The sequence below is a fragment of the Lutra lutra genome, chromosome 3, assembly GCF_902655055.1.
Source record: "Lutra lutra chromosome 3, mLutLut1.2, whole genome shotgun sequence".
NCBI classification, from domain to species: Eukaryota; Metazoa; Chordata; class Mammalia; order Carnivora; family Mustelidae; genus Lutra; species Lutra lutra.
The window spans coordinates 113,070,202-113,094,364 of record NC_062280.1 but is presented as its reverse complement, the minus strand read 5'-3'; the positions used below and the strand labels follow the sequence as shown (position 1 = coordinate 113,094,364).

The following is a 24,163-nucleotide window of genomic DNA, read 5'->3' as shown; positions in this document are numbered from 1 at the left end:
GCTGTGTGTTTTGCATGGTGTCCATGATCCTCAACGGTTTGGTTTTTTTGTGTTTTTTTTGCTCTTGTATTTTTTGTATGGTTGGTAGCAATGCCACTGGCCTTTTAGAACCAAATTTCCTAAACTGAGGTTCATGTACCCTTTAAAATTTGGGTCTTTCTAGAAGAAGGTTCATCGTCCTCTTTAGATTTCCGTTTGAAACTGACCTTGTCCAAAAAGCTAAAAAACAAGTGGGGGCTGGGGGTTGGGGAGGTTGCTCAAATTGAAGATCTTGTTTGGTAATGAATTAATCCAACCAAAGACCCCGAGACATACTGGTATGGTCTAACCTTAAAGGGAAATGTTTATTTTGGAGGGCCCAGAAAGGATGAGATGGGTTTGAAGAAAATGGCCCAGAATAAATTTTCAAACAAATGCACACATGCTGCAATTGTCAGTCTTAAGTTTAAATCTTTATTTGCAAGGATGTTATTTGCTTAAGATACCCAGTTCTGAGGCCCTTACGCTCGGCAGAACTCCTAAGCCTATGGCTATAGGTATCCATGCTGTTGGGGTTAGATAATTTGGAAACAGACAACAAGCAACTGTTTAAACGCAGAAGTTGGTGGTAACACTGGGGTGTCTGAGAAGGATTTTTCTGTGTGTTTGGGGTTTTTTTAAGATTTATTGAGAGGGACGCCTGAGTGGCTTAGTCGTTAAGCGTCTGCCTTTGGCTCAGGGCATGATCCCAGGGGCCCAGGAAGCCTGCTTCTCCCTCTCCCACTCCCTCTGCTTGTGTTCCCTCTGTGTGTCTCTCTCTGCCAAATAAATTCTTAAAAAAAAAAAAAAAGATTTATTGAGAGAGAGCAGGGGGAAGGGGCAGAGGAAGAGAGACTCAGACTCTTTTAAGTGTGGAGCCTGACGTGGGGCTCATGACAAGCCTGGGACCACCAGCTGAGCTGAAACCAAGAGTGGGACGCTTAACTGACTGCACCACCCAGGCACCCCAGATTCTCTGTTTCTTAAAGAGAAGAGAAATTTTGGTTATAGAAATTACTGTTCCATATTATCGTATTGCTTGCAGTTAAATAGCATGGAGTTTCATATCATTGGTTTTTTTGTGGGGTTTTTTTGATGATTTTGTGTGTGTGTGTGTGTGTGCGCGCGCACGCGCACGCTGGTGGTGGTAAGATGTGTATAACCAAAAATTTGCCATTTTTTACATTTTTTTAAGATTGTATTTATTTGAGAGAGAGCACATACAGAGGGAGAGGGAGAAGCAGACTCCCCACTGAGCAGGAAGCCCAATCCATATCCAGGACCCCAGGATCATGACCTGAGCAGAGAAGGCAGACACTTAACTGACTGAGCCACCAACGTGCCCCTAAAATGTGCCATTTTAACTATGTGAACTAAGCCAGATGGTCAGAGATGAGTGGAGTTAATTCTGGGGGTAAGGGAGATGCTCTAAAGCTGCTTCCAGATCAATCTAGGGGCTGACCTTGGCTTGAATACGTGGCTTTGAGATACTATTCAGTGAGCTCCTTGAAGGACTTGACTCTGAACCAATACTGTACAAAGAACCATAGTAGTGTCCTGAGGAATGCACTGCAAGTGCTGTCCCTTCTGAGTCTGTTTTCCTTATTCTAAAATGAAGCTCTAACCAGGATTCTGGGATCTCTTCCGGCTCCTTGCTCTCTGATTCCTTGAGGTTCTGTATGCTAGAGCAAATGGGAAAACAAGTGACTCTTTCAGCTTCAAGACTATACCTATTGCTGGGGGAACTAAACAGGAAAGAGGTCCAAATTTACCATGAGCCATTCAAGTTCCTGCTGCCAAACTGACCTCCCACCTACTACCCCAGTATGGCCATTCTTTCTTTCTTTCTTTTTTAAAGATCTTACCCATTTTTATTTGATGGACAGGGACCACAAGTAGGCAGAGAGCCAGGCAGAGAGAGAGAGAGAGGAGGAAGCAGGCTCCCCACTGAACAGAGAGCCCGATGCAGGGCTAGATCCCAGGACCCTGGGATCATGACCCGAGCCTAAGGCAGAGGCTTTAACCCACTGAGCCACCCAGGTACCCCGGCGATTCTTTCTTTGATCCCACCCTGGTTCCTGATGAAAGAAACTCAGGATGCTGATCCTGGAATCTTTAGGCTGGTGGTCTGATAGGCCTGAACTCCAATCTCGGTCCTGCTGTTTATGAGCCAGATAACTAGTTAATACTCTGAGCCAAATATTCTGCTTTATGACAGGACTGAAACTCCAAGGTAGCCTGCTGGAAAGGCTTTGCCTCCAGGCTCAAGCACACTGTTGCAATGACTGGATGACTGACTCTCTGGACTGTTATCCAGTGACACATGTAAGTGGGGACAACTGGGCAAGTATTCAAACCCTCTCAGAACCCTAAGCTACTCTGGACATGTGAAAGGAGAAAGTTTAACTATCCTCAGCTCTTTAAGTAAGGACAGACTTTCTGAAAGAGGTGGTTGCTGAAGTAAGCCCAGCTTGACCTCAAGAAGAGAGGGCTTTTCAGGTAGAATCTAACAGTGCCAGCACAGGGCTCACTGCCCTGTCACTCCCCTGAAGAGTGGGACTTCAGGGCAGCCCCCTCAAGTTTTCATACCTAGAAGTCAAGGGCTGTTGGCAGAATCACACAACCTCCTACCATCCCCATATATCCCCTTCCTTTCTATCTCTAGAGATTGTATTAATAGTAAAAGGGAGAGGGTTACATGTTTATTCCTTTGACTTCCTCAGTAGCACTTACCAGCCAACTTCCTTCCAGCAGCAGGTGCCAAGAATTTTTTTTTTTAATTTATGAGATAATAGCTTAAATTGGGAGATTCTGTACATTAACTTTCTTAAAAAGATTTTTATTTATTTGACAGAGAGAGACAGTGAGAGAGAGAACACAAGCAGAGGGAGTGGGAGAGGGAAAAGCAGGCTTCCCACTGAGCAGGGAGCCCCTTGCAGGGCTCCATCCCAGGACTCTGGGTTCACAACCTGAGCCAAAGGCAGATGCCCAATGCCTGAGCCACCCAGGCACCCCTGTACATTAACTTTCAGTGTACATAGAACTGGGAAACATCATACTATATTAGGGGCAGAAACCTGGGTCCAGGAAAGACATTAATGATTCAGTCCATAAGAGATTCTTCGATGGGGCGCCTGGGTGGCTCAGTGGGTTAAGCCTCTGCCTTCGGCTCAGGTCATGATCTCAGGGTCCTGGGATCGAGCCCCACATCGGGCTCTCTGCTCCGCAGAGAGCCTGTTTCCTCCCCTCTCTCTCTCTCTGCCTGCCACTCTGCCTACTTGTGATCTGTCAAATAAATAAATAAAATCTTAAAAAAAAGATTCTTCGAGAAGTACACCAAAAGGTAACAAAAGGTGTAAATTATTACTTGGGTTGAAAAATGATAAAGGGGCACCTGGATGTCTCAGTCAGTTAAGTGTCTGTCTTCAGCTTGGATCATGATCCTGGGGTCCTGAGATCAAGCCCCACATTAGGCTCCCTGCTCAGTGGCGGGGATGGGGAGAGTCTCTTTCTTCCTCTCCTTCTGCTCCTCCCCCCCCATGCTCTTTCTCTAGCTCTGCTCTTTCTCTCTCAAAGAAATACAAATCTTTTTTTTTTTTTTTTTTAGATTTTATTTATTTATCTGAGAGAGTGAATGAGTGAGAGCCTGATCGAGGGGAGGAGCAGAGGGAGAGGCAGAAGTGGACTCTGCGGAACAGGGAGCTCGATGCAAACTCAATCCCAGAACCCCAGGATCATGACCTGAGCTGAAGGCAGACGCTTAATGTACTGGGCCACCCAGTGTCCCTATATAAAAATCTTTAAAAAAAATTTTAAGGGGCGCCTGGGTGGCTCAGTGGGTTAAAGCCTCTGCCTTTGGCTCAGGTCATGATCCCGGGGTCCTGGGATCGAATTCTGCATCAGGTTCCCCCCATGCTTGTACTCTCTCTCTGTCTCTCTCTTTGACAAATAAATAAAATCTTGTACACAAAAATTTTTTAGGGGCACCTGGGTGGCTCAGTTAGTTGGGCAACTGCCTTCGGCTCAGGTCATGATCCCAGAGTCCTGGGATCCAGTCCCACGTCAGGCTCCCAGCTCCATGGGGAGTCTGCTTCTCCCTCTGACCTCCCCTCTCATGCTCTCTCACTCTGTCTCTCTCGGTCTAATAAATAAGTAAAATCTTTAAAAAAATTTTTTTAAAGAAAAAACGATGTAGTAACATAACAATAAAATATTTATTACAGCAAACATTTGTTTGTATAAGTTCTTTATAATTCCTGGTTCTCTTCATTTCCCAAGGATGATATAATGAAAATGACATTTAAGGAAACTGAAATATGAAGTTACCTTGAAGAGTAAATATTCCTCGTATGTACCTGATAATTTCATTCATGTTATGCCTCTCCCATGTCCGTTTGATTAAATGAAAGAGCAGTTCCAAGCCAGCCCCCGCTCCTCAGATCTCTTATGACACCTATACACCCAACCAGAAGTGACTTTTTTCTCTATGGATCCTTCCGTATTTATTTTCTTCGACTTTCTATTTTCTTTAACCACCTGCCTCTTTCTTTTATTATGGAAAATAAGTCCAGATCTTGCATCCGCTACTTTTGGTGATCTCTTTGTAGGGACAGATTTAGTCTGAGTCATATTTTTAACCCCAGGGCTTTCCACATAAGTGTTTATAATGGTTTCCTGAATGAAAATGTTATGGACAAACCACCTTGTGAAACATCACTCTCTGAATTATTTTTCTTTCTTCGTCATCTGTTGATTTCTTCTCTACTGTGTGTGTGTAGAAGATACCAAGTGTTGGGTATCCAGCTAGTCCTTGAGGCAGCACATGGTAAGATCCAGTAGGTATCAGGTGCTCTGTAAGGGCCTGTTGGATGGATAGATGGGAGAAGGAGGTCTACACTGTCTTCCAGGCCTATTTCTCACACCCAGCTTCTGCATGTCCCCAGACTCCTCATTAGGACTTCCATCCTATGCCTCTAATGAACTATGTAGGAAACCGCTTTGAAACAGTTATTAAGTTCTTTTTTTTTTTTTTTTTAAAGATTTTATTTATTTATTTAAGAGAGAGTGAGAGAGAGCATGAGCGAGGAGAAGGTCAGAGAGAGAAGCAGACTCCCCGTGGAGCTGGGAGCCCGATGTGGGACTCGATCCCGGGACTCCAGGATCGTGACCTGAGCCGAAGGCAGTCGTCCAACCAACTGAGCCACCCAGGCGTCCCCAGTTATTAAGTTCTGCCTATGCTATATAACCTATTATTTTACCCAATACCTTTCTTTTGGTAATACGGAAACAGCAAATTAATTTTGTTAAGAATTATTATATTTATTTTTTTTAAGATTTATTTATTTATTTGACAGAGATCACAAGTAGGCAGAGAGGCAGGCAGAGAGAGAGAGAGGAGGAAGCAGGCCCCCCGCTGAGCAGAGAGCCCGATGCGGGGCTCAATCCCAGGACCCTAGGATCATGACCTGAGCTGAAGGCAGAGGCCTTAACCCACTGAGCCATCCAGGCGCCCAAGAATTATTATATTTATAAATCAAAAGAGTATATATAGGTACATACATATTCTTGTCTGGTAATTTTTTTTTTTTGTAAACATAGTTTAAATCATACCTAGGTGGGGGCGCCTGGGTGGCTCAGTGGGTTAAAGCCTCTGCTTTCCGCTCAGGTCATGATCCCAGAGTCCTCCGATGGATCGAGCCCCGCATCAGGCTCTCTGCTCAGCAGGGAGCCTGCTTCCACCTCTCTCTCCCTGCCTGCCTCTCTGCCTACTTGTGTTCTCTCTCTGTGTGTCAAATAAATAAATAAAATATTTTTAAAAAATGATACCTAAATATCGTTCACCACAGAGACAATGCACTGATTACTTCTTTGTTGCAATCTTCTATATTCTCTGAAGTTGAAAACAGCATCGTTTTTCATCTGCCTACTTTTCTATGTATCATCCAAATGTTCCAACAAAGGCCTCTCAGCATCACTTTCCACGCGTTCAGAAGTATCAGAATAATCCACCACCAATCAATTTTTAAAAAGATTTTATTTTTAACCTCTACACTTAATGTGGGACTCAACCGACTAAACTAGACAGCCACCACAATCAAATTTTTTAAATATTTAAGCGTTGAAAGAAATTCCACCATGTGATTTTTGAGTCACTAACCCAGCTTTCCATCCACGGGAGTTCCTAAGATCAGTCAGTCACTCTGCGCGTTTCCGCATTTCATCTAAACCTTCCCCGGCCTCACGACACTTCAGAGGTGAGGAAGCCGAGGCTCAGAAAGGCCAAATGACCAGAGCCACCACGCACGACAAGGAGATCCTCGTTGCTCCCAGAAAGCTCCACAACTCCATCGCCCCACTTGTCTTGGGCTTCCCAGAGGGCCACGCCCCTCCCACCAGCCTCCATTCCGGACCCGCCCACCGAGCCCTCTTTGGCCACGCCCCTTCCGTGGCCGAGACCCGCGCTTCTGCGCTTCCGGCGCGTGGGTACTTCCGCTCATGTGGGTGGTTCCGGGCGCGGTAAGGTCTGGCGTGGTGTTGCGATGGCGGCCGGTGGGAGCGACCCGCGGGCCGGCGACGTGGAGGAGGATGCCTCACAGCTTATCTTCCCCAAAGGTGGGGCTGGGACTGCAGGACTGCCCCCGCTGTCCTGCGTGATCGCCGCAGGCCTGGCGTTGCCCATGTGTCGTCCTAGGCGGGCAGCCAGGCGGGTCGCCGGCGCGGAGAGGGGCAGGGAAGATGGGGGATGCGGCGGTGAGAGGGGCCCCGGGCGGGGCCGCGGGCGGGCACCACCGGGGTACCTCGAGAGGGGCCTGTTGGATTCCACGCCTGCTACCCTGGAAACTTCGGCGCCCAGCTCCACACTGCCCTTGAGCAGCCTCTTCCTACTTGTTTAAGTAATTTATTGTAGCTCATAAACCGCGAAGTACTGCAGGGATGTGGAAAGGATGAACAAAGCCGACAGTAGTTACAGTGGTAAGGACAGATTTTATTTTATTTTATTTTTTTTTTTTTAAAGATTTTTATTTATTTGACAGAGAGAAATCACAAGTAGGCAGAGAGGCAGGCAGAGAGAGAGGAGGAAGCAGGCTCCCTGCTGAGCAGAAAGCCCGATGCGGGGCTCGAACCCAGGACCTGGGATCATGACCTGAGCCGAAGGCAGCGGCTTAACCCACTGAGCCACCCAGGCGCCCCAAGGACAGATTTTAATAAGTAATACACGATTGTAGGGGCCACTGGCTGGCTCAATCCGTAGAGCATGCCAGTCTTTTTCTTTCTTCTTCTTCTTTTTTTTTTTTTTTTAAACATTTACTTATTTTGAGAGCGAGCGAGCATGGGGGGGGCGGGGCCGCGGAGAGGCGTGAGGCAGAGGGAGAGGACCCAGGGACGCAGGACGCTGATGTGACTTGTGTTGAAGACCGGCGCTTAACGCCGGAGCCACCGAGACAACCTAGCCTGCTAGTCTTGATCTCAGGATCATGAGCCTGGGCACCGAGCCCGCTTTCTTTTTTCTTTTTTTTTTTTTTTTAGATTTTTATTTATTTATTTGACAGATCACAAGTAAGCAGAGAGAGAGGGGGAAGCAGGCTCCCTGCTGAGCAGAGAGCCCGATGCTTGGCTCGATCCCAGGACTCTGGGATCATGTCCTGAGCCGAAGGCAGAGGCCTTAACCCACTGAGCCACGCAGGCGCCCCCCGAGCCTGCTTTAAAAAAAAAAAAAGATACTACACGATAGCAGTAGGGAAAGAGGCCAGCGTGTACTGAACTAAATTTCTTTTTTTTTTTTAATTAAATTAAATTTTATGTATTTATTTGACAGAGAGAGACATCACGAGCAAGGGAACACAGGGCAACGGGAGAGGGAGAAGCAGGCTTGTCGCTTAGCAGGGAGCCCGATGGGGGCTCTATCCCAGGACCCTGGGATCATGACCTGAGCCGAAAGCAGTCACTTAACCAACCCAGCCACCTGGGAGCTCCTGAGCTCAATTTCTATTTGTAGAGAGGTGACTGGGCGTTTTAAAGGGGGAGTGGAGGGGCTAGCTGGGTCTCTAGGATCAAGGACGTGAAAAATTACTAAAAGCGTGAAGGGGAAGTGATTGGTTCGTTTGAACCCATTTGGGTTTTTTAACTGGCGCTTATGGAGGGTTTTTTTCAAAGATTTTATTTAGGGGCGCCTGGGTGGCTCAGTGGGTTAAGCCGCTGCCTTCGGCTCAGGTCATGATCCCAGGTCCTGGGTTCGAGCCCCACATCGGGGCTTTCTGCTCAGCAGGGAGCCTGCTTCCTCCTCTCTCTCTGCCTGCCTCTCTGCTTACTTGTGATTTCTCTCTGTCAAATAAATAAATAAAATCTTTAAAAAAAAAAAAGATTTTATTTATTTGACAGAAAGAGACCTAGCTAGAGAGGGAAACACAAGCAGGGGGAGTGGGAAAGGGAGAAGCAGGCTTCCCACCAACCAGGGAGCCCCATGCAGGGCTGGATCCCAGGACCCTGAAGTCATGACCTGAGCTGAAAGCAGACAGACATCTGAGCAACCCAGGCGCCCCAATACCCACCTGTTTTTAAATTATTTTATACATAGTAAAAAAAGTGAAACTCCACACCCTTTATCCAGAGGCAACAGTATAAACAATTTAGTGTTTATTCTTCCAAGCTAGATTTATTTATAAATAAATAAATATATACATGCCTTTTTATTTGTAAAATGAGATTATGCAAATGAATGCTATAGCCTTTCAAAAATTTGACGATCTGTTGTGTAGTCCTTTTTCTTTTTTAAAACTCTAGGCCCAATGTGGGGCTTGCACTGATGACCTGAGATCAAGTATCACATGTTCTACTGACTAAGCCAGCCAGGCACCTCGTCCTATTCTTTTACTTATTTTATTTATTTTTTAATTTTTAAGATCTTATTTATTTGTCAGAGCATGCACACACAAGCAGGGGGACCAGCGGGCAGAGGAGGCAGAGCAGGTGGTGGGAGAATCAGGCTCCCCACTGAGCAAGGAGCCAGATGTGGGGCTCCATCCCAGGCCCCTGGGATCGTGATCTGAGCTGAAGGCAGATGCTTAACCAACTGAGGGTTTTCCTCTTTAAACTTAAGTTTGTTTATTGGTATTCTAATTGGTCAAGAGAATTATTTTAGGGGCGCCTGGGTGGCTCAGTGGGTTAAGCCTCTGCGTATGGCTGGTCATGGTCTCATGGAGGCCCAAATCAGGCTCTCTGCTCAGCAGGGGGCCTGCTTCCCTCTGTGTCTCTGCCTGCCTCTCTGCCTGCTTGTGATCTCTCTCTGTCAAATAAATAAAATCTTAAAAAAAAAAAGAATTATTTTAAATGAGTATCAAAGGTGAGCCCAAATGCCCATCAACTAATGAGCAGATAAAGAATATGTGGAATGGAATATTGTTCAGCCATAAAAAAGAATGAAATCTTGCCATGTGCAAGAACATGGATGGAGGTAGAGACTATTGTGCTAAGCATAATAAGTCAGAGAAAGACAATCCTATGATCTTACTCATACATGGAATTTAAGAAACAAAACAGAAGAACATAGCGGGAAGAGGGAGCAAACCAGAAAACACTCTTCAGCTGTAGAGAAAAAAGAGGGTTGCTGGAGAGGAGGTGGGGCGGGGGGGTGGGGTGGATTAAATGGGCGATGGGTAGAGGATACTTGTTGGGTGTCATGTGTAAGTGATGAATCACTATATACCTGAAAATAATATACTGTATGTTAACTCACTGGAATTTAAATAAAAACTTGAAGCTAGGAAAAAATGAGTATGAAGATTTGTGTGATGGCAAATATTTTAAGTAGGTTTAGTTGGGAAACTAGAAGATTATGAAATCTAGAGAGGAGGGAGTTCTGGCCACAGGTCTAATGCCTAGTATGTAATAGGCAGTGATCTGGGTGAATGAGTAAATAGCAGATTTGTATAGGTACAAAAATAGAACTTGGGGACGCATTGTTAATGTGTTTCCAGTTGCCCTAAAGTGCCCTCCCTAACATGTAATAATTCTTAAAATTGAGGATGTAATACTAGTATTATGGAACTAGGTTACCACCTCAAGGAAGCTAAAGAGGAGTAATGGTTGGCTGTGCTCTGTATTGAAATCAGTAACTGGCCTCATTAGGATAATGATGTGTAATTATTTAATAGCACATCCGTATCAGGTTCTTTGATGTTAAACTGTCTCACCAGACTGAGCTAAGTTTTAGTGTTTTATGAACTTTACTGTGTCTTGATAGATCAGTCTAGACAGAGATAAAGCTGTGGGATATGAGGCCTCTGGATTCACGCAAGAACAAAAACTTGCTGTTAGTCTCAAGATAAAATGAACATTTAGACACTGTCCTTTGAAGGAATATTTTCAGCTGACATTTGTGCTTCTCACAAATAGAGTTTGAAACAGCTGAGACACTGCTAAATTCAGAGGTTCATATGCTTCTGGAGCATCGAAAGCAACAGAATGAGAGTGCAGAGGATGAACAGGAGCTTTCTGAGGTCTTCATGAAAACCTTAAATTACACAGCCCGTTTCAGTCGTTTCAAAAACAGAGAGACCATTGCCAGTGTCCGTAGGTGAGTGATAAAAGAAAGTTTTTGTTAATCCAAACTGTTGGACATCTACATGTAAAATGCTTTTGCCTCCACCACTGCCATCCCATGGACATCATCTGTACCATTAATTTAAGAAAAATAAGGTCTTTGTCAGAAATTTGAAAATTGCTTGTAAGACCAAAATTCTCTTTGGCCACTTTTCCCTAAACCTGAAATCCCAGTGATCATTCTGCACAGTAACCATTGTTAGTTTATTCTTAGTCTTCCAGATCTTTTCCATGCATTCACATACATACGTTAAACCTATAAGAAACACAGCAGTGTTTGTGGGTTGTTGTTGTTTTTAATAAAGTGGGGTAATTTATTACTCACCTGGAATGTCTTCCAAGACGTCTATATGTTAATAAATATAAATCAGGAGCATTCTTTCTGAATCTTTGCTCTGCGTCCCAGACAGCGGCTTTTAGCATTTTTTCCTAAGGCATTGCTTCTCAAATTGGGTCAGATGTAACTTGGAAAACTGATGTGCTAAGGCATATAGGAGACCGTGGGAGAAACCTATCTTCTTCAGATACCAGTTTTATTTGATGGTAGGTGATTTAAAACATTTCTACATTAAAATAGATACCAGCATATTGTGGAATAAAACAAAAACATATATGTGAATTCTTGAATTAAATTACAAAACTTAAAACCTTGCAGATGCAGAAAGTCACTTGAGCCTGTGACTGCAGGTTGCCTAGGGATACTTGTTTACTCTGCTCCAGTGAAAATGCTTGAGAATTACTGTCCTTAGGAATAGCAGGTATACAAAAAAAAAATGTAGGGGCGCCTGGGTGGCTCAGTGGGTTAGGCCGCTGCCTTCGGCTCAGGTCATGATCCCAGGTCCTGGGTTTGAGCCCCACATCGGGCTTTCTGCTCAGCAGGGAGCCTGCTTCCTCCTCTCTCTCTGCCTGCCTCTCTGCCTACTTGTGATTTCTCTCTGTCAAATAAATAAATAAAATCTTTAAAAAAAAAATGTATATACACAGATACTTTTTAGAGAGCTGTTTATCATAGCCAAGGTGGGGGGGAACCCAAAACATTCAGTAGTAACTAAATAAATCGTGGGAACTAATTTGTTGGCTAATCTATTGTCATTCAAATTGTGGTAGAAAATGGAAGTGTTCACATGTTAAGTGTACAGAAAATGAAGGTGTGAGATTGTATATGAAGTATGTATATAATCTTTCTAAAAAGCAAGTGTGTGTATGTTCTAAAAAGTGTGGGTGTACACATGGAGAAAAGATTAGAGGGAAATGTGCAGAGCTTCCAAGCAAAACTACAAGCTGTTGGGTCTAGGAGATGACCTGGACACATTCATGGATAAAAGGATTCAGTATTGTAAACATGTTGGTTCTCCCCAAATTAATGTATACATTCTGCAGCCTCAGGGGAATGGAGAAGGTGGCTAATATAATGATCTTAATTTTTTTTTTTTTTTTTTTTTAGTTTTTCTTTTAAAGATTTTATTTATTTATTTATTATCCGATGTGGAGCTCAGTCCCAGGACCGAGGAGGAGGGGACCGAAGGAGAAATATTTTAAAACAAAGTTCAGGGGTGCCTGGGTGGCTCAGTGGGTTAAAGCCTCTGCCTTCAGCTCAGGTCATGATCCCAGGGTCCTGGGGTTAAGCCCCACAGTCAGGCTCTCTGCTCAGCAGGGAGCCTGCTTCCCCCTCTCTCTGCCTGCCTGTCTGCCTACTTGTGATCTCTCTCTGTGTGTCAAATAAATAAATAAAATCTTAAAAAAAAAAAACAAAGTTCAGGAGTGCCTGGGTAGCTTAGTGGGTTAAGCCTCTGCTTTCGGCTCAGGTCATAGTCTCAGGGGCCTGGGATCAAGCCCTGCATCGGGCTCTCTGCTCAGCAGGGAGCCTGCTTCCCCCTCTTTCTGTCTGCCTCTTTGCCTACTTGTGATTTCTCTCTCTCTGTCAAATAAATTAAAAAAAAAAAAAAAACAAAGTTTAGGGGGTAGGGATAGGGTGGCTGGATTATGGACATTGGGAAGGGTATGTGCTACGGTGAGTGCTGTGAAATGTGTAAGCCTGATGATTCACAGACCTGTACCCCTGGGGCGAATAATACTTTATGTTAATAATAGTAATAATAAAAAAAGTTTAAGCACTATACCTTATACCAAACTTGATTCCTAAGGATTTGAATATAAACCATGGTGAATAAAAGTGCTGTGTGGTAATATGAGCAAATGAATGCATTATTTTGGCTATGGTTAGTAAGACTTTAAATGTGGGGGAACTTGGTTGTATTCATCACTGTGTTAATCTCATTGTAGGCACTAAATAGTGAATAAATGAATTTGCATAAATATCTTTAAACTTTGTTACTTAAATTAAATGCCATATGCAAAGTGCAAGTATAAATAATTGGGGAACGGACTGATATCCTTAAGTTTTTTATGTCCTTAATATTAAAAGCTCCAACAAAGAATTAATAAAAGATAATACTGGTTTTTAAAAATGGACACAGTCTGCAGTTAGAGGCTCAATTTGAATGAGAACTTAAGATGGCTAGCAAATTCTCTTGAAATAATGCTCATCTTCAAGGAAATTGAAATGGTAAAAGAGCTAAGTAGATTTGAAAAGATTAAACAGAATGGGACACCTACATGTAATAAGTAGGAGAAATGGGGAAACAGGATTTATTGCTGATGTGTGTACTGATGAAGCACTTTTAGGGTACTATCTCTTGGGACTCCTGTGCTTTGACTGGATAATTAGCTTCCAGGAATTTATCTTTAAAACGCATTGTGACCAGTCTAGTACATAAAGAAGTATACATGGTGTTTGAAAAGCGTTATTTAAAATGGTGAATTGAGGGGCGCCTGGGTGGCTCAGTGGGTTAAAGCCTCTGCCTTCGGCTCAGGTCATGATCTCAGGGTCCTGGGATCGAGCCCTGCATCGGGCTCTCTGCTCAGCAGGGAGCCTGCTTCCTCCTCTCTCTCTCTCTCTCTCTGCCTGCCTCTCAGCGATCTCTGTCTGTCAAATAAATAAATAAAATCTTAAAAAATAAATAAATAAAATGGTGAATTGAAGGGACACCTGGGTGGCTCTGTCAGTTGAGCATCGGACTCTTGCTTTAGATTCAGATCATGTTCTCAAGATCATGAGAATGCGCCCCACGTTGGCCTCTGTGCTCAGCAGGGAGTTGGCTTGAAATTCTCTGCCTCTCCCCACTTGCTCATTGTCTCTGAAATAAATTTTTAAAAGAGGGAAAAGACTTGATTTAAAAAAAAAAAAGATAAATAACAAATAAAAGGGTGAATAATTGGAAACAATTGAAATGTTCAACAGCTGGAAATTTGACATAAATTATAGCACAGTCATTCAACAGAATGCTGTGTTCAAGGTGGAGTTATGTGTAGTACTAATGTGGAAAACAGCTAGTGTTATTGAGTGAAAAAAAAATCACAGAATAACATTTGTTACAATTCCTTTTGTTTTTGTTTTTTTAATTACACTCTTTCTCAAAAAAATTTTTTTTTCTTTCTTTTATAATATAAAGAGGAATGGTAGAGGATCTCCATGAAAGTGTTAATGCTAGTTATTTCTGGGTAGGGTTTCAGGTTCTTTTCACCTTTTGGGGATTTCTTTGTATTGTTTATAAATGAGAATATATTCATTTTACAACAAAACCCTCCACACAGATACATATAGTACTTTGTAAACCTTTTCCCGTGTAACTAAGTTTATAGTATTTTCCTTAGTAAATGAATATAGCTTTACTTAGTGGCAGAAAGTTATGAAACTGAATGTGTGAATTTTTATTCTAAAACATAAGTGTTTGGAACAGTACACTAAGGTAATTACTTGATTTTGTGTAGGTAGTGATATGGATAGCTTATTTTTCTGTCCTATAGTTTTGAAATTTTGTATACCTAATATTAGGTATACAATACATATTAGGTATATTTTATTAATAGAATAATAAACACAGTAAATGTTTTGTTTCTGAACAGATAATTAAGGTCTTCTCTGAAACCAGATTTATCATGGATGACCTCTACTTTTTTTTAAAAGATTTTATTTATTTGAGAGAGAGAGAAGCAGACTCCCCACTGAGCAGAGAGCCTGATGTGGGACTTGATCCCAAGGACTCTGAAATTATGACCTGAGCCAGAGGCAAATGCTTAACGGATTGAGCCACCCAGGTGCCCGGGATGAGCTCTGTTTTAAGAGCTAAATGTGTAAGAAGCCAAGATAGGATTTGACAATGTTTTATACAATTTGAACTAGAATTGCATTTAAAATAAGACACAGTTTATACATCTTTGTACAACATAAGGTATGCCTATATTTATTTTTTAGATTTGTTTTTGTTCTGTTGTAGGTAGGTTAAAAAAGAATTTCTTCCAAGTCAGAAATACACAAACATTATGTGTTTGACATAAAATTAATGACAAAAGAAGCAAGGCAGAGTGATAAGAGCAGAGAATAGCAAAATAAATTCTTGGGGGGAAGGGTTGTATAGTCTGTAAGGTATATAATGGCTTTTCAAAGTTATACTAGCAAGCGGTTCTCAGGCCTGACGTGCTCTGCTCACTTTTGTTGTCTGCCTGATTTCATTTTAACTCCCTATTCTCCAGGCATAGGAACAGGAAGTGATTTGAAAGTGGGATTTTGCAGCCAAGCTAACCATATAGAAAGATTGCAGGTGTTTTACTTTTTTCTTACTTGCTAAGTATCTTTGATTCTCTTTTTCCTACTCACCAGTCTTTGATTTTTTGTTTTGTTTTTTTTTTTGTTTTGATTTTCTTCCGCATGGTCAGCTTGTTGCTCCAGAAGAAGCTTCATAAGTTTGAGTTGGCCTGTTTGGCCAACCTTTGCCCAGAGACTGCTGAGGAGTCAAAGGCGCTGATTCCAAGGTTAGTACTATCACTGTGCTAAGTTCTTTATATTAATTTCCTACAAGTAGAATTACTGTTTCTAAAAGGTGTGTGCATTTAAAATTGGGGCATATAGCACCAACATTGAATGGAGTGCCTTCTTTAACAGGGTGTGAACATGATGGTTTTATAGCACACCAACTGTTAGCAAAAATGTGGAACAGCTGAATTTCTCACACTGGTGGTAGGAGTGCAAATTAGTATAGTCACTTTGGAGAGCAATTTAGCTACATCTACTAGAGTTAAAGATGATTATACCCTGTAACCCGAAAATCCATTCTTGGGTACTTGCCTAAAAGCAACTCATGCAGTTGCATAAGAAGACATGTATCCTAATGTTCATTACTGCAGTGCTAGTGATAACAGAAATTTGACAGTCTCTGAGTAAACAAGAGGATGGACAAATAAATCATTTATGTAGCAGTGAAGAAATTAATGAACTGGAGCAACATGGAATAATAACAGATACCAAGGGACACCTGGGTGGCTCAGTCCGTTAATAAGCGTTTGCCTTCAGCTCAGGTCGTGATCCCAGAGTCCCAGGATCCCAGGATCAAGTCCCACATTGGGCTCCTTGCTCAGTGGGGAGCCTGCTTCTCCCTCTGCCTGCTGCTCCCCTGCTTGTCCTCTATCTGACAAATAAATAAAAACAAAAATACCAAAATCAATTTGGAGTGAAAAAAAATTTCAGAAGGATACATGTAGTATGATGCCATTTCCTATAAAGTTTAAAAACATTGCTGTGTATGGCTTATAGATACATTTATGTATGTATGTATATAGTAAGTATAAAAATATGATCAGGAATGATAAATACAAATTTAGGATAATGGTTAATTCTGGGGAAGGTATTGTGATAGGGGAGCATACACAGAGCCATTAACTTGTTCCTGTTGTGTTTGTTAAAGAAATTTAAATCAGGTAGAGGTAATGTTAACTTATTGTTTACACTTTCTTAAATCTCTGAAACACTTTGTATGTTTTTAAAAGGAATGACAAAAATACAGCTGAAGGGTAAAGGTGTATGTTTAGAGGAGAAGTAGACAAGTGGTGCTCAAAGATTAGTGTGCTAAAAAAGAATATGTTGTCCTTAGCTGAGACACTCTTTTGTTTTGGTTTTCTTCTTGTAGCCTGGAGGGTCGGTTTGAAGATGAAGAGTTACAGCAGATTCTTGATGATATCCAGACCAAGCGCAGCTTTCAATATTAATCTCCAGATACCACTCTGCTGCTGAAGGAACTACATCTCAAGCCCAGCACCACTGTCCTGGTGTCTGGAGCTAACTTACACAGAAATTCCATTGTGGAAGACACTTGGGCTGTCTTTGGCTAGAACAACCCAGCTTAGTCTTGGTTTAGGTTGCTATTTCAGACTTGACTATTGAACCATGGTAACCTGACCTTGCCTCTGGGAAGGGTGAGGTGGGGTGATGCGCATATAAGCTACACTATTGACTACCTCATGCCATGGTTTTGGCCCCTGTGTTTTAAAGTTTGTTTTAAGATTTTATTTTTTTAAGTAATCTCTACCCCCAATGTGGGGCTTGAACTTAAACTACCCCAAGATCAAGAGTGGCGTGCTCCACTGATTGAGCCAGCCAAGCACCCCTTTTTTAAGATTTTATTTTTTTAGCCCATATTTATTTTTGATTCCTAAGATTTCATGTTTTAATTTCAATTTGTTTGTAGTTTTTGAAACTACAGGAAACGACAGTCTTATCTAAATGCAAAAGGAAGAATTAAGGGGCATTGGCTGACTCAATTGGTAGAGCACGTGACTCTCAATCTCAGGGTGAGAGTTCAAGCCCCACATTGGGCATGGAGCCTAGAAGCAAAAACAAGCAAAAAAACCCTGAATATAAATGCAAAAGGAAGAATTAAACCAGCCCTGTACCATCATCTGAAATCCTTACAGAAAAGATGATACGCTAATGACTGAGACAGCATTGGCATCATAGTGCTTAACCCAGAAGTCAAGGAAGAAGCTCACCATGGGAAGCAGTTATACCCAGGATAACTGCCAAGCATGGAGGGCTCTAACATAACCTTAAGGTAGATCAATACTTGACCTTTTTTCTTACACTGTTGAAGAATGTAGATTCGGAGGCAGTGGTCCTAAAGTACTATTTCTCACTCCTAAATTAAGATTTTTTTTTGCCTTCAGTGGCCAGACTTGAAGGTCTGAACACTTTGAATACTCCTTGGATGGGGCATCCAGTCCAAACCTTTTTCTTGCTACTTAGTGGCAGGTGATCTCTGATGGGGGTGATTGTCTATTTTCATAGGAAGGAAAGCGGAGTGTGCGCACAAAGAAAGCATGCACATAAGCTAGTAGATTTGGTCATGTCAAGACAAGTGTCAATAAGTTCACTAAACTACAGATACTCCCCAGGAACCACATGGTTGGAGCAGGGAGGGTGGTGGGGGTGATGTTCCCAGATGAGGGAAGAGGGTCATGGCAGGTAGTAGAAACAAAAACACCCCACCAAATGGATCAGGTACCATAAAAATGTCCATACTCTGACCTAGTGATTCTATTTCTGGAAACTGTATACCAAACATCAGAACACAGAGGAAGCTCTATATGTCAAGAGCTGATTCTTTTTCCAATAGAGAAATAGTATGGTATGTTATGGTTACTTGTCCATGGACTATTTCTCACCTATTTAACAGGTGAACTTTTTCAGAAGCTAAATGGCTTACAGCCAAATACTTGGATACTGAATCCATGGACATTGAGGACATTCTGCTACATGAAATGTGAGACAGATACCATATAATCTCACTTATATGTGGAATCTAAAAAACCCAAACTCAAAAGAAACAGAACAGATTGGTGGTTGTCAAAGGATGAAGGGAGGGGTGTGAAATGGGTAAAGGTGGTCAAAAGGTACAGACTCCTAGTTATAAGGCATGGGGACATAATACACAGCATGGTGACCACAGTTAATAATACTGTATTGTAGGGATGCCTGGTGACTCAGTTGATTAAGTATCTGGTTCTTGGTTTTAGCTCAGGTCATCTCCTGGGTCATGGGACCAAGCCCTTGTTGGACTGCACTCAGCAGGGAGTCTGCTTGAAGATTCTCTGTCTCCACACCCCACCTTCACGGGCCCTCTCTCTAAAATAAATAAATCATTAAAAAAGTACTGTATTATATATTTGAAAGTTGCTAAGAGTAGATCTTAAAAGTTGTCACCACTGGAAGAAATTCTAACTATGTGAGGTCAGGGTGGTTAACTAAACTGACTGTGATAATTTCACTATATATGTATATATATATATATGTACATATACATATATATAATCTTTTCACTGTAATATAACCAATATAATGTTCTATGTCAGTTACTTCAATAAGGCTGGAAAAATATATAAAACTTTTTTAAAAAAATTTGATTTGGGGGCACCTAGTTGTTTCAGGCAGAAGAGCATGTGACTCCTGATCTTGGGTTGTGAGCTGGAGTTCCCTTCATATTGGGTGGGGAGACTTACTTAAAATAAATTTTTTTTTTTTAATTTGACTTAAAGTAATAATGAGACACTTGAGTAAACATACAAAAGAGGTAAACATTTGTGCTTTTTTTTTAAAGCAGTTTTTTGTTTTGTTTTTAAATTTATTTATTTATTTATTTGACAGACGGAGATCACAAGTAGGCAGAGAGGCAGGCAGAGAGAGAGGAGGAAGCAGGCTTCCTGTTGAGCAGAGATCAGGATCCTGGGTTCATGACCCAAGCCACAGGCAGAGGCTTTAACCCACTGAACCACCCAGGTTCCCCAACATCTGTGTTTCTAAAAGAGACCTCCAAGAACTGAACTTGCTTTCTCATCCAGGTCAGTTTTCCTCACCTTAGACATGAGAGGGCTAAGGGCTCTGCCCCCCTTCCCCTTAGGGACTTGGGAGCTGTGGATCTCAGGCCTGCTGGCCTCTTGCTGGGCCTGCACTCACCTGGATAGACGGGCAAAGGACCTCAGCTACCTCCACTCATACCCAGTCCGCCTTTGGGCTCTCTGAACAGTCCAAATTGACCAGAAGCCAAAGGAGAGAGAATAAGCCCCAATAAAGCCTTCCAGGCAAGGCTTTATTGGGGCTTATGCTCCTGCACAAAGGAGACAACACAAGGAATGAGTCCTCAGGCTGGCTCCCAGAGAAAAGGTTACCCAGAGAGCTTTAGAGAGACTCCAGGCAGCAAAAGAATGGCAGTAGGAGCAGGAATTGTTCCCCTGCCCCACACTTGCACATTTAAATAAAGGTCATGCTCTACGTGCTGCCCACGTCTAATTAGCATATTACGTCTCCGCCCCTGGGCGAGAATTTTAGTATTACAATGAGAGACAAGTCTGTGAAAGGTGGGGATTGGCATCCATCTTAGCGCTGATCGGTTTGGTCCAGCCCTCCCAGCGGGCTTCCCTCTTAGGGGAATAGCCTACTTCTGCTCACCTGTGAGCTCTTTTACTTGGGGCAGCTCAGCTTCTCCTACAGACGCAGGTGAAGAAGGCTGGATTTTGTGGTTAGGGGTGAGGGGAAATGAGTCCAGTCCCTGCCCTGTCTCACAAGGCCCCTGAGAAGGCGTCAGCAGTTTCAGGGCCTCCTCTTCTGGTGCCAACGTGCTGTTGTCCCTCTTAGTCCCCCACATCCCCTGTACCCCGAACTCGCAGCTGGGGGAACCTCCGCTCTGCATCTGGTATCATGAATTTTCTTTATTTGCATTTCAGGATCTGATGAAGGTGCTGGCAGTTCTATGCCTCTGTAAACAAAACCGTTAGCCCTATGTCCTGTTCTTGGTGGATAAAATGGGCTGGTTTAAATAATCATAATCAGGGGTGCCTGGGTGGCTCAGACGATAAGCGTCTGCCTTCGTCTCAGGTCATGATCCCAGGGACCAGGGATCCAGCCCCACTTTACTGCTCAGCGGGAAGCCTGTTTCTCCCTCTCCCACTCCCCCTGCTTGTGTTTCCTCTCTCTTTCAAGTAAATAAATTAAATCTTTTTTTTTTTTTTTAAGATTTTTTTTTTTTTATTTGTCAGAGAGAGAGGGAGAGAGAGCGAGCACAGGCGGACAGAATGGCAGGCAGAGGCAGAGGGAGAAGCAGGCTCCCCACCAAGCAAGGAGCCCGATGTGGGACTCGATCCCAGGACGCTGGGATCATGACCTGAGCCGAAGGCAGCTGCTTAACCAACTGAGCCACCCAGGCGTCCCAAATTAAATCTTTTTTAAAAATAAAAAAAAAAAAATCATAATCATACCTTGTTTCGTTATGTAAGGTTGCACAGAGGCTGGGCTTCTGGGTGGCTCAGTGGGTTAATAGTCTGCTTTCAGTTCAGGTCATGATCCTGGTCATGATTTTCAGCTCAGGTCATGATGTAGCATCTAGTCCTGCATCAGGCTCAGAGCCTGCTTCTCCCTTGTCCCAACCCTTCCCCCAACTTATGCGCACTCCTTCTGTCTCTCTCTCTCAAAAATAAATAATTTTTTTTTTGTTTTGTTTTAAAAAAATTGCACAGAGGTAGTCCTTAGCAAAACTGGAATTCTGACTAGGCTCTAATCAGACCTCCTCAGAAACTTGCTTCTGCAAGTTTCTAATTTTCAATGAGCAGGGGTGTTTTGTTTTAAGATTTTATTTACTTATTTGAGGGAGGAAGGTCAGAGAGGGAGCAGAGAGAATCCCTAGTGACTCCACCCTGAGCAGGATGTGGGGCTTGATCACACCACCCTGAGATCATGACCAGAGCTGAAATCAAGGGTCTAATGCTTAACTGATTGAGCCACCCAGGCACTCCTCCATGAGCAGAGGTAGTTTTCAAAATATTTAACAACTTGGGGGCCACTGACTTATGTGCAGTTAGACAGTAAGTCTCTAATTGCCAGATCGGAGTAAGGTCCTGGGGAGGTGGGAGTGGTTAGAGCTTATTTAGGAAAGTATTTCAATATTTTAATATTTTTGTAACTGGGGTACTAACCAGCTGAATCCCTCTTTTCTTTGAATCTTTTTCACACATGTACACACAAAGGTCTTGTAACTCCAGGTTTATTTGCATTCAAAATAGAGAAGGAGCCAGGACAGGCTGCCTTTGAGCCCAGTTGTTTGTGGCTAGGCACTGTTAAGTGTTTTATATATCTTATTGAAACTTCACACACTTAAGAGAATTTTTAAAACATTCTAAGGCCCTTATTCATTCTAATACTCTTAACAACATTCTCAACATCAGGTCATTTATTCAACACGTTTTACTGAGTGCCCACCATATTAGGTTGGGGTTAAAGGAGAGCAAGATAAGAAGGTTCCAGGTCTCCTGGTACCTACATTCGGGGCGGGGGGGGGGGCGGGGGGAGACAGACAAGAAAAAAAAACAGCTAAATAGATTAGCCTGGGAACAAGTATGATATTAGATACAGTGCTCGGGGACGGCGTTTTTGAGAAGATGCTATTTGAACTGTCAAGGATAGGAAAATATGGGAGGGTGGGGATGAGAGTTCCAGATCAGGAGAGAATGCTAAGCACAAAAATATGAATGGGGTAGGGGAATGGGTGCAGAGATAACAAGCCAAAATGGCTGGAGCTTTGTAAATCAGGGAAAAACTATTAGGAGCTGAGATTGCAGATGTAAGCAGACCTGTATTATGGAAACAGGGTTTTGGATTTTATACTCTGCACGTTGGGAAGCTATTTGGAGATTTTAGGTAAGAAATAAGATCTGATTTTTGTTTTTTGGGTTTTCAAGATTTTATTTATTTATTTGACAGATCACAAGTAGGCAGAGAGGCAGGCAGAGAGAGAGGAGGAGGCAGGCTCCCCGCTGAGCAGAGAGCCCGATGGGCTGGATCCCAGGACCCTGAGATCACGACCTGAGCGGAGGGCAGAGGCTTTAACCCACTGAGCCGCCCGGGCGCCCCTGATTTTTGTTTTAAACAGGTCATTCTGGCTGCAGTGCAGAAAACTGGAGATAGGTGGGAGGGGAAACTGAGATGAAAAAGGGAAGTGGGGAGAACAGTTAGGTGATTGCAAAAGTTCACACAAACATGGCTTGGACTAGAGCGAGGGCCAACAAACTTCGTGTAGAGAGAGAGTATTTCAGGCTTTGTGGGTTACGTGTATGTCTTCCGTCATATTTTTAGTCTTTTTTTTTTAAACCCTTTAAAAATGTAAAACTTTTTAACTAGACTGCAGGCACAGTCTGCCTATATCTGGACTAGAATAATAACTGTAGGGGAAGAAAATTTTTTCCTTTACACTTCCAGATTCCTTTGGCTGGCCTACTAATTAAATTAACATAAAACAGATTAATGAGAAAAATAGATTTAATTACACATGTACAGAAGCTCCATAAGAATATGAGATCCACATGGGGCAGGGTGCTGCCACGTAGAGCATGCACTCTTGATCTCAGGGTCATGAGCTCAAACCCCCACACTGGGCATAGAGCCAATTAAAAAAAATTAAGCCCACCATCAGGCAATTGAGGCTTATATGCTGTGCTAAAGTAAGAAGAGCGTAGGGGTCTGGGACTTCTAAGGGGAGGAAGACAATTTATGGAAAGATGTCTTTGCAGAGACAGTGGGATGCAGAGGAATTCAATCTCCAGGCCCTGCCAGCTTCCCCCAGTTTACCATGCCTACCCCATATTGTTTGCAGTTATCCCTGGTGATAGTCCTCTTCCTTGAACCATGGCCTCTATCTCATTATTTCAGACAGTTATAGGGGAGGTAAAAAGATCTTCTTGAGTCTTTTGGGCCTTGATTGACTTCAGCTCAAAGTAATCTGCATGCTTAAGTGGCACTTTTTGGAGAAGATTATTCTGAACCTTTTCAGAGCACTGGAGATATGTGGTCAGATTTATAATTTATTTTGAAGACTAAGCCATGTTATTCCATTTACCAAGGAAGAATGTGAAACTCAGAAAAATCAGTATTACGCAGTCAGTAAATAAGATGAGATAAAATGTAAACTCCAGAAAAAATGTGAACACAGATTTCTGTGGTTAATGGGATTCCTAGTGATAGAAAAGTATTGACACAAAATGGGATGAAGTTTTAATAGAGGTATTTGAGTATGTTTAAAGTGAAGGACAAACCCTGGAATGAGGACTGAGGTCCCTGAATTTAGTCTATTATGTAGATGACCTCACCAGTGCTGATTAGGTAATTCTGATGGATTGGTTAAATTAAAGGTCACATTCCTGGGAAAGGCTGAAATAGCAGTTACTTTAGATAGTTAAGTCTCGGTTTGCTGATGTGGGGCTTAGCATAAGCAACTCCATTTTTGGCCTGTTATCTCTTTTTCTTTCTTTTCTTCTTTTCAGCAGTGGAGGCAATAGAAGCCAGTGTCAGGTCACTGGGTGGTAGAATCAACACTCTGATTCAGGCCTATTGACATGAGGGCCAGTGTTCTTAACCCCTGGCATGCTATGTAGGCCAAATCTGTAGCTGTGTATGCGGTATTCTAACATGAATTTTTCTGAAAGCATTAGAACTGTATATTTAAAGAAACTGTATGCATTACTTTCTTCGGTCTTTTAATTCAGACACTTTAGCTAGGTGGAGAGATTACTTAAATTAATAAACTCAAAAAAAAGAAAGAACATACGGTGATGATGATTGCAGTGTTATTTGTATTAGCAGAAATGCCTGACTGGCATAGTTAGAAGAGCATGC

General features: G+C 42.6%; 1 protein-coding gene across 1 annotated transcript; it reads left to right on the top strand.

The window, feature by feature from the left end:
• The first annotated feature begins 6,481 nt into the window (after nucleotides 1–6,481).
• Nucleotides 6,482–18,893, top strand: POLR2D (RNA polymerase II subunit D). Its single transcript, XM_047722743.1, has 4 exons — nucleotides 6,482–6,630; nucleotides 10,411–10,591; nucleotides 15,394–15,489; nucleotides 16,641–18,893. The coding sequence occupies exons 1-4, from the start codon at nucleotides 6,558–6,560 to the stop codon at nucleotides 16,717–16,719; spliced, it is 429 nt and encodes a 142-aa protein (XP_047578699.1). The 5' UTR covers nucleotides 6,482–6,557; the 3' UTR covers nucleotides 16,720–18,893.
• Nucleotides 18,894–24,163: the final 5,270 nt, after the last annotated feature.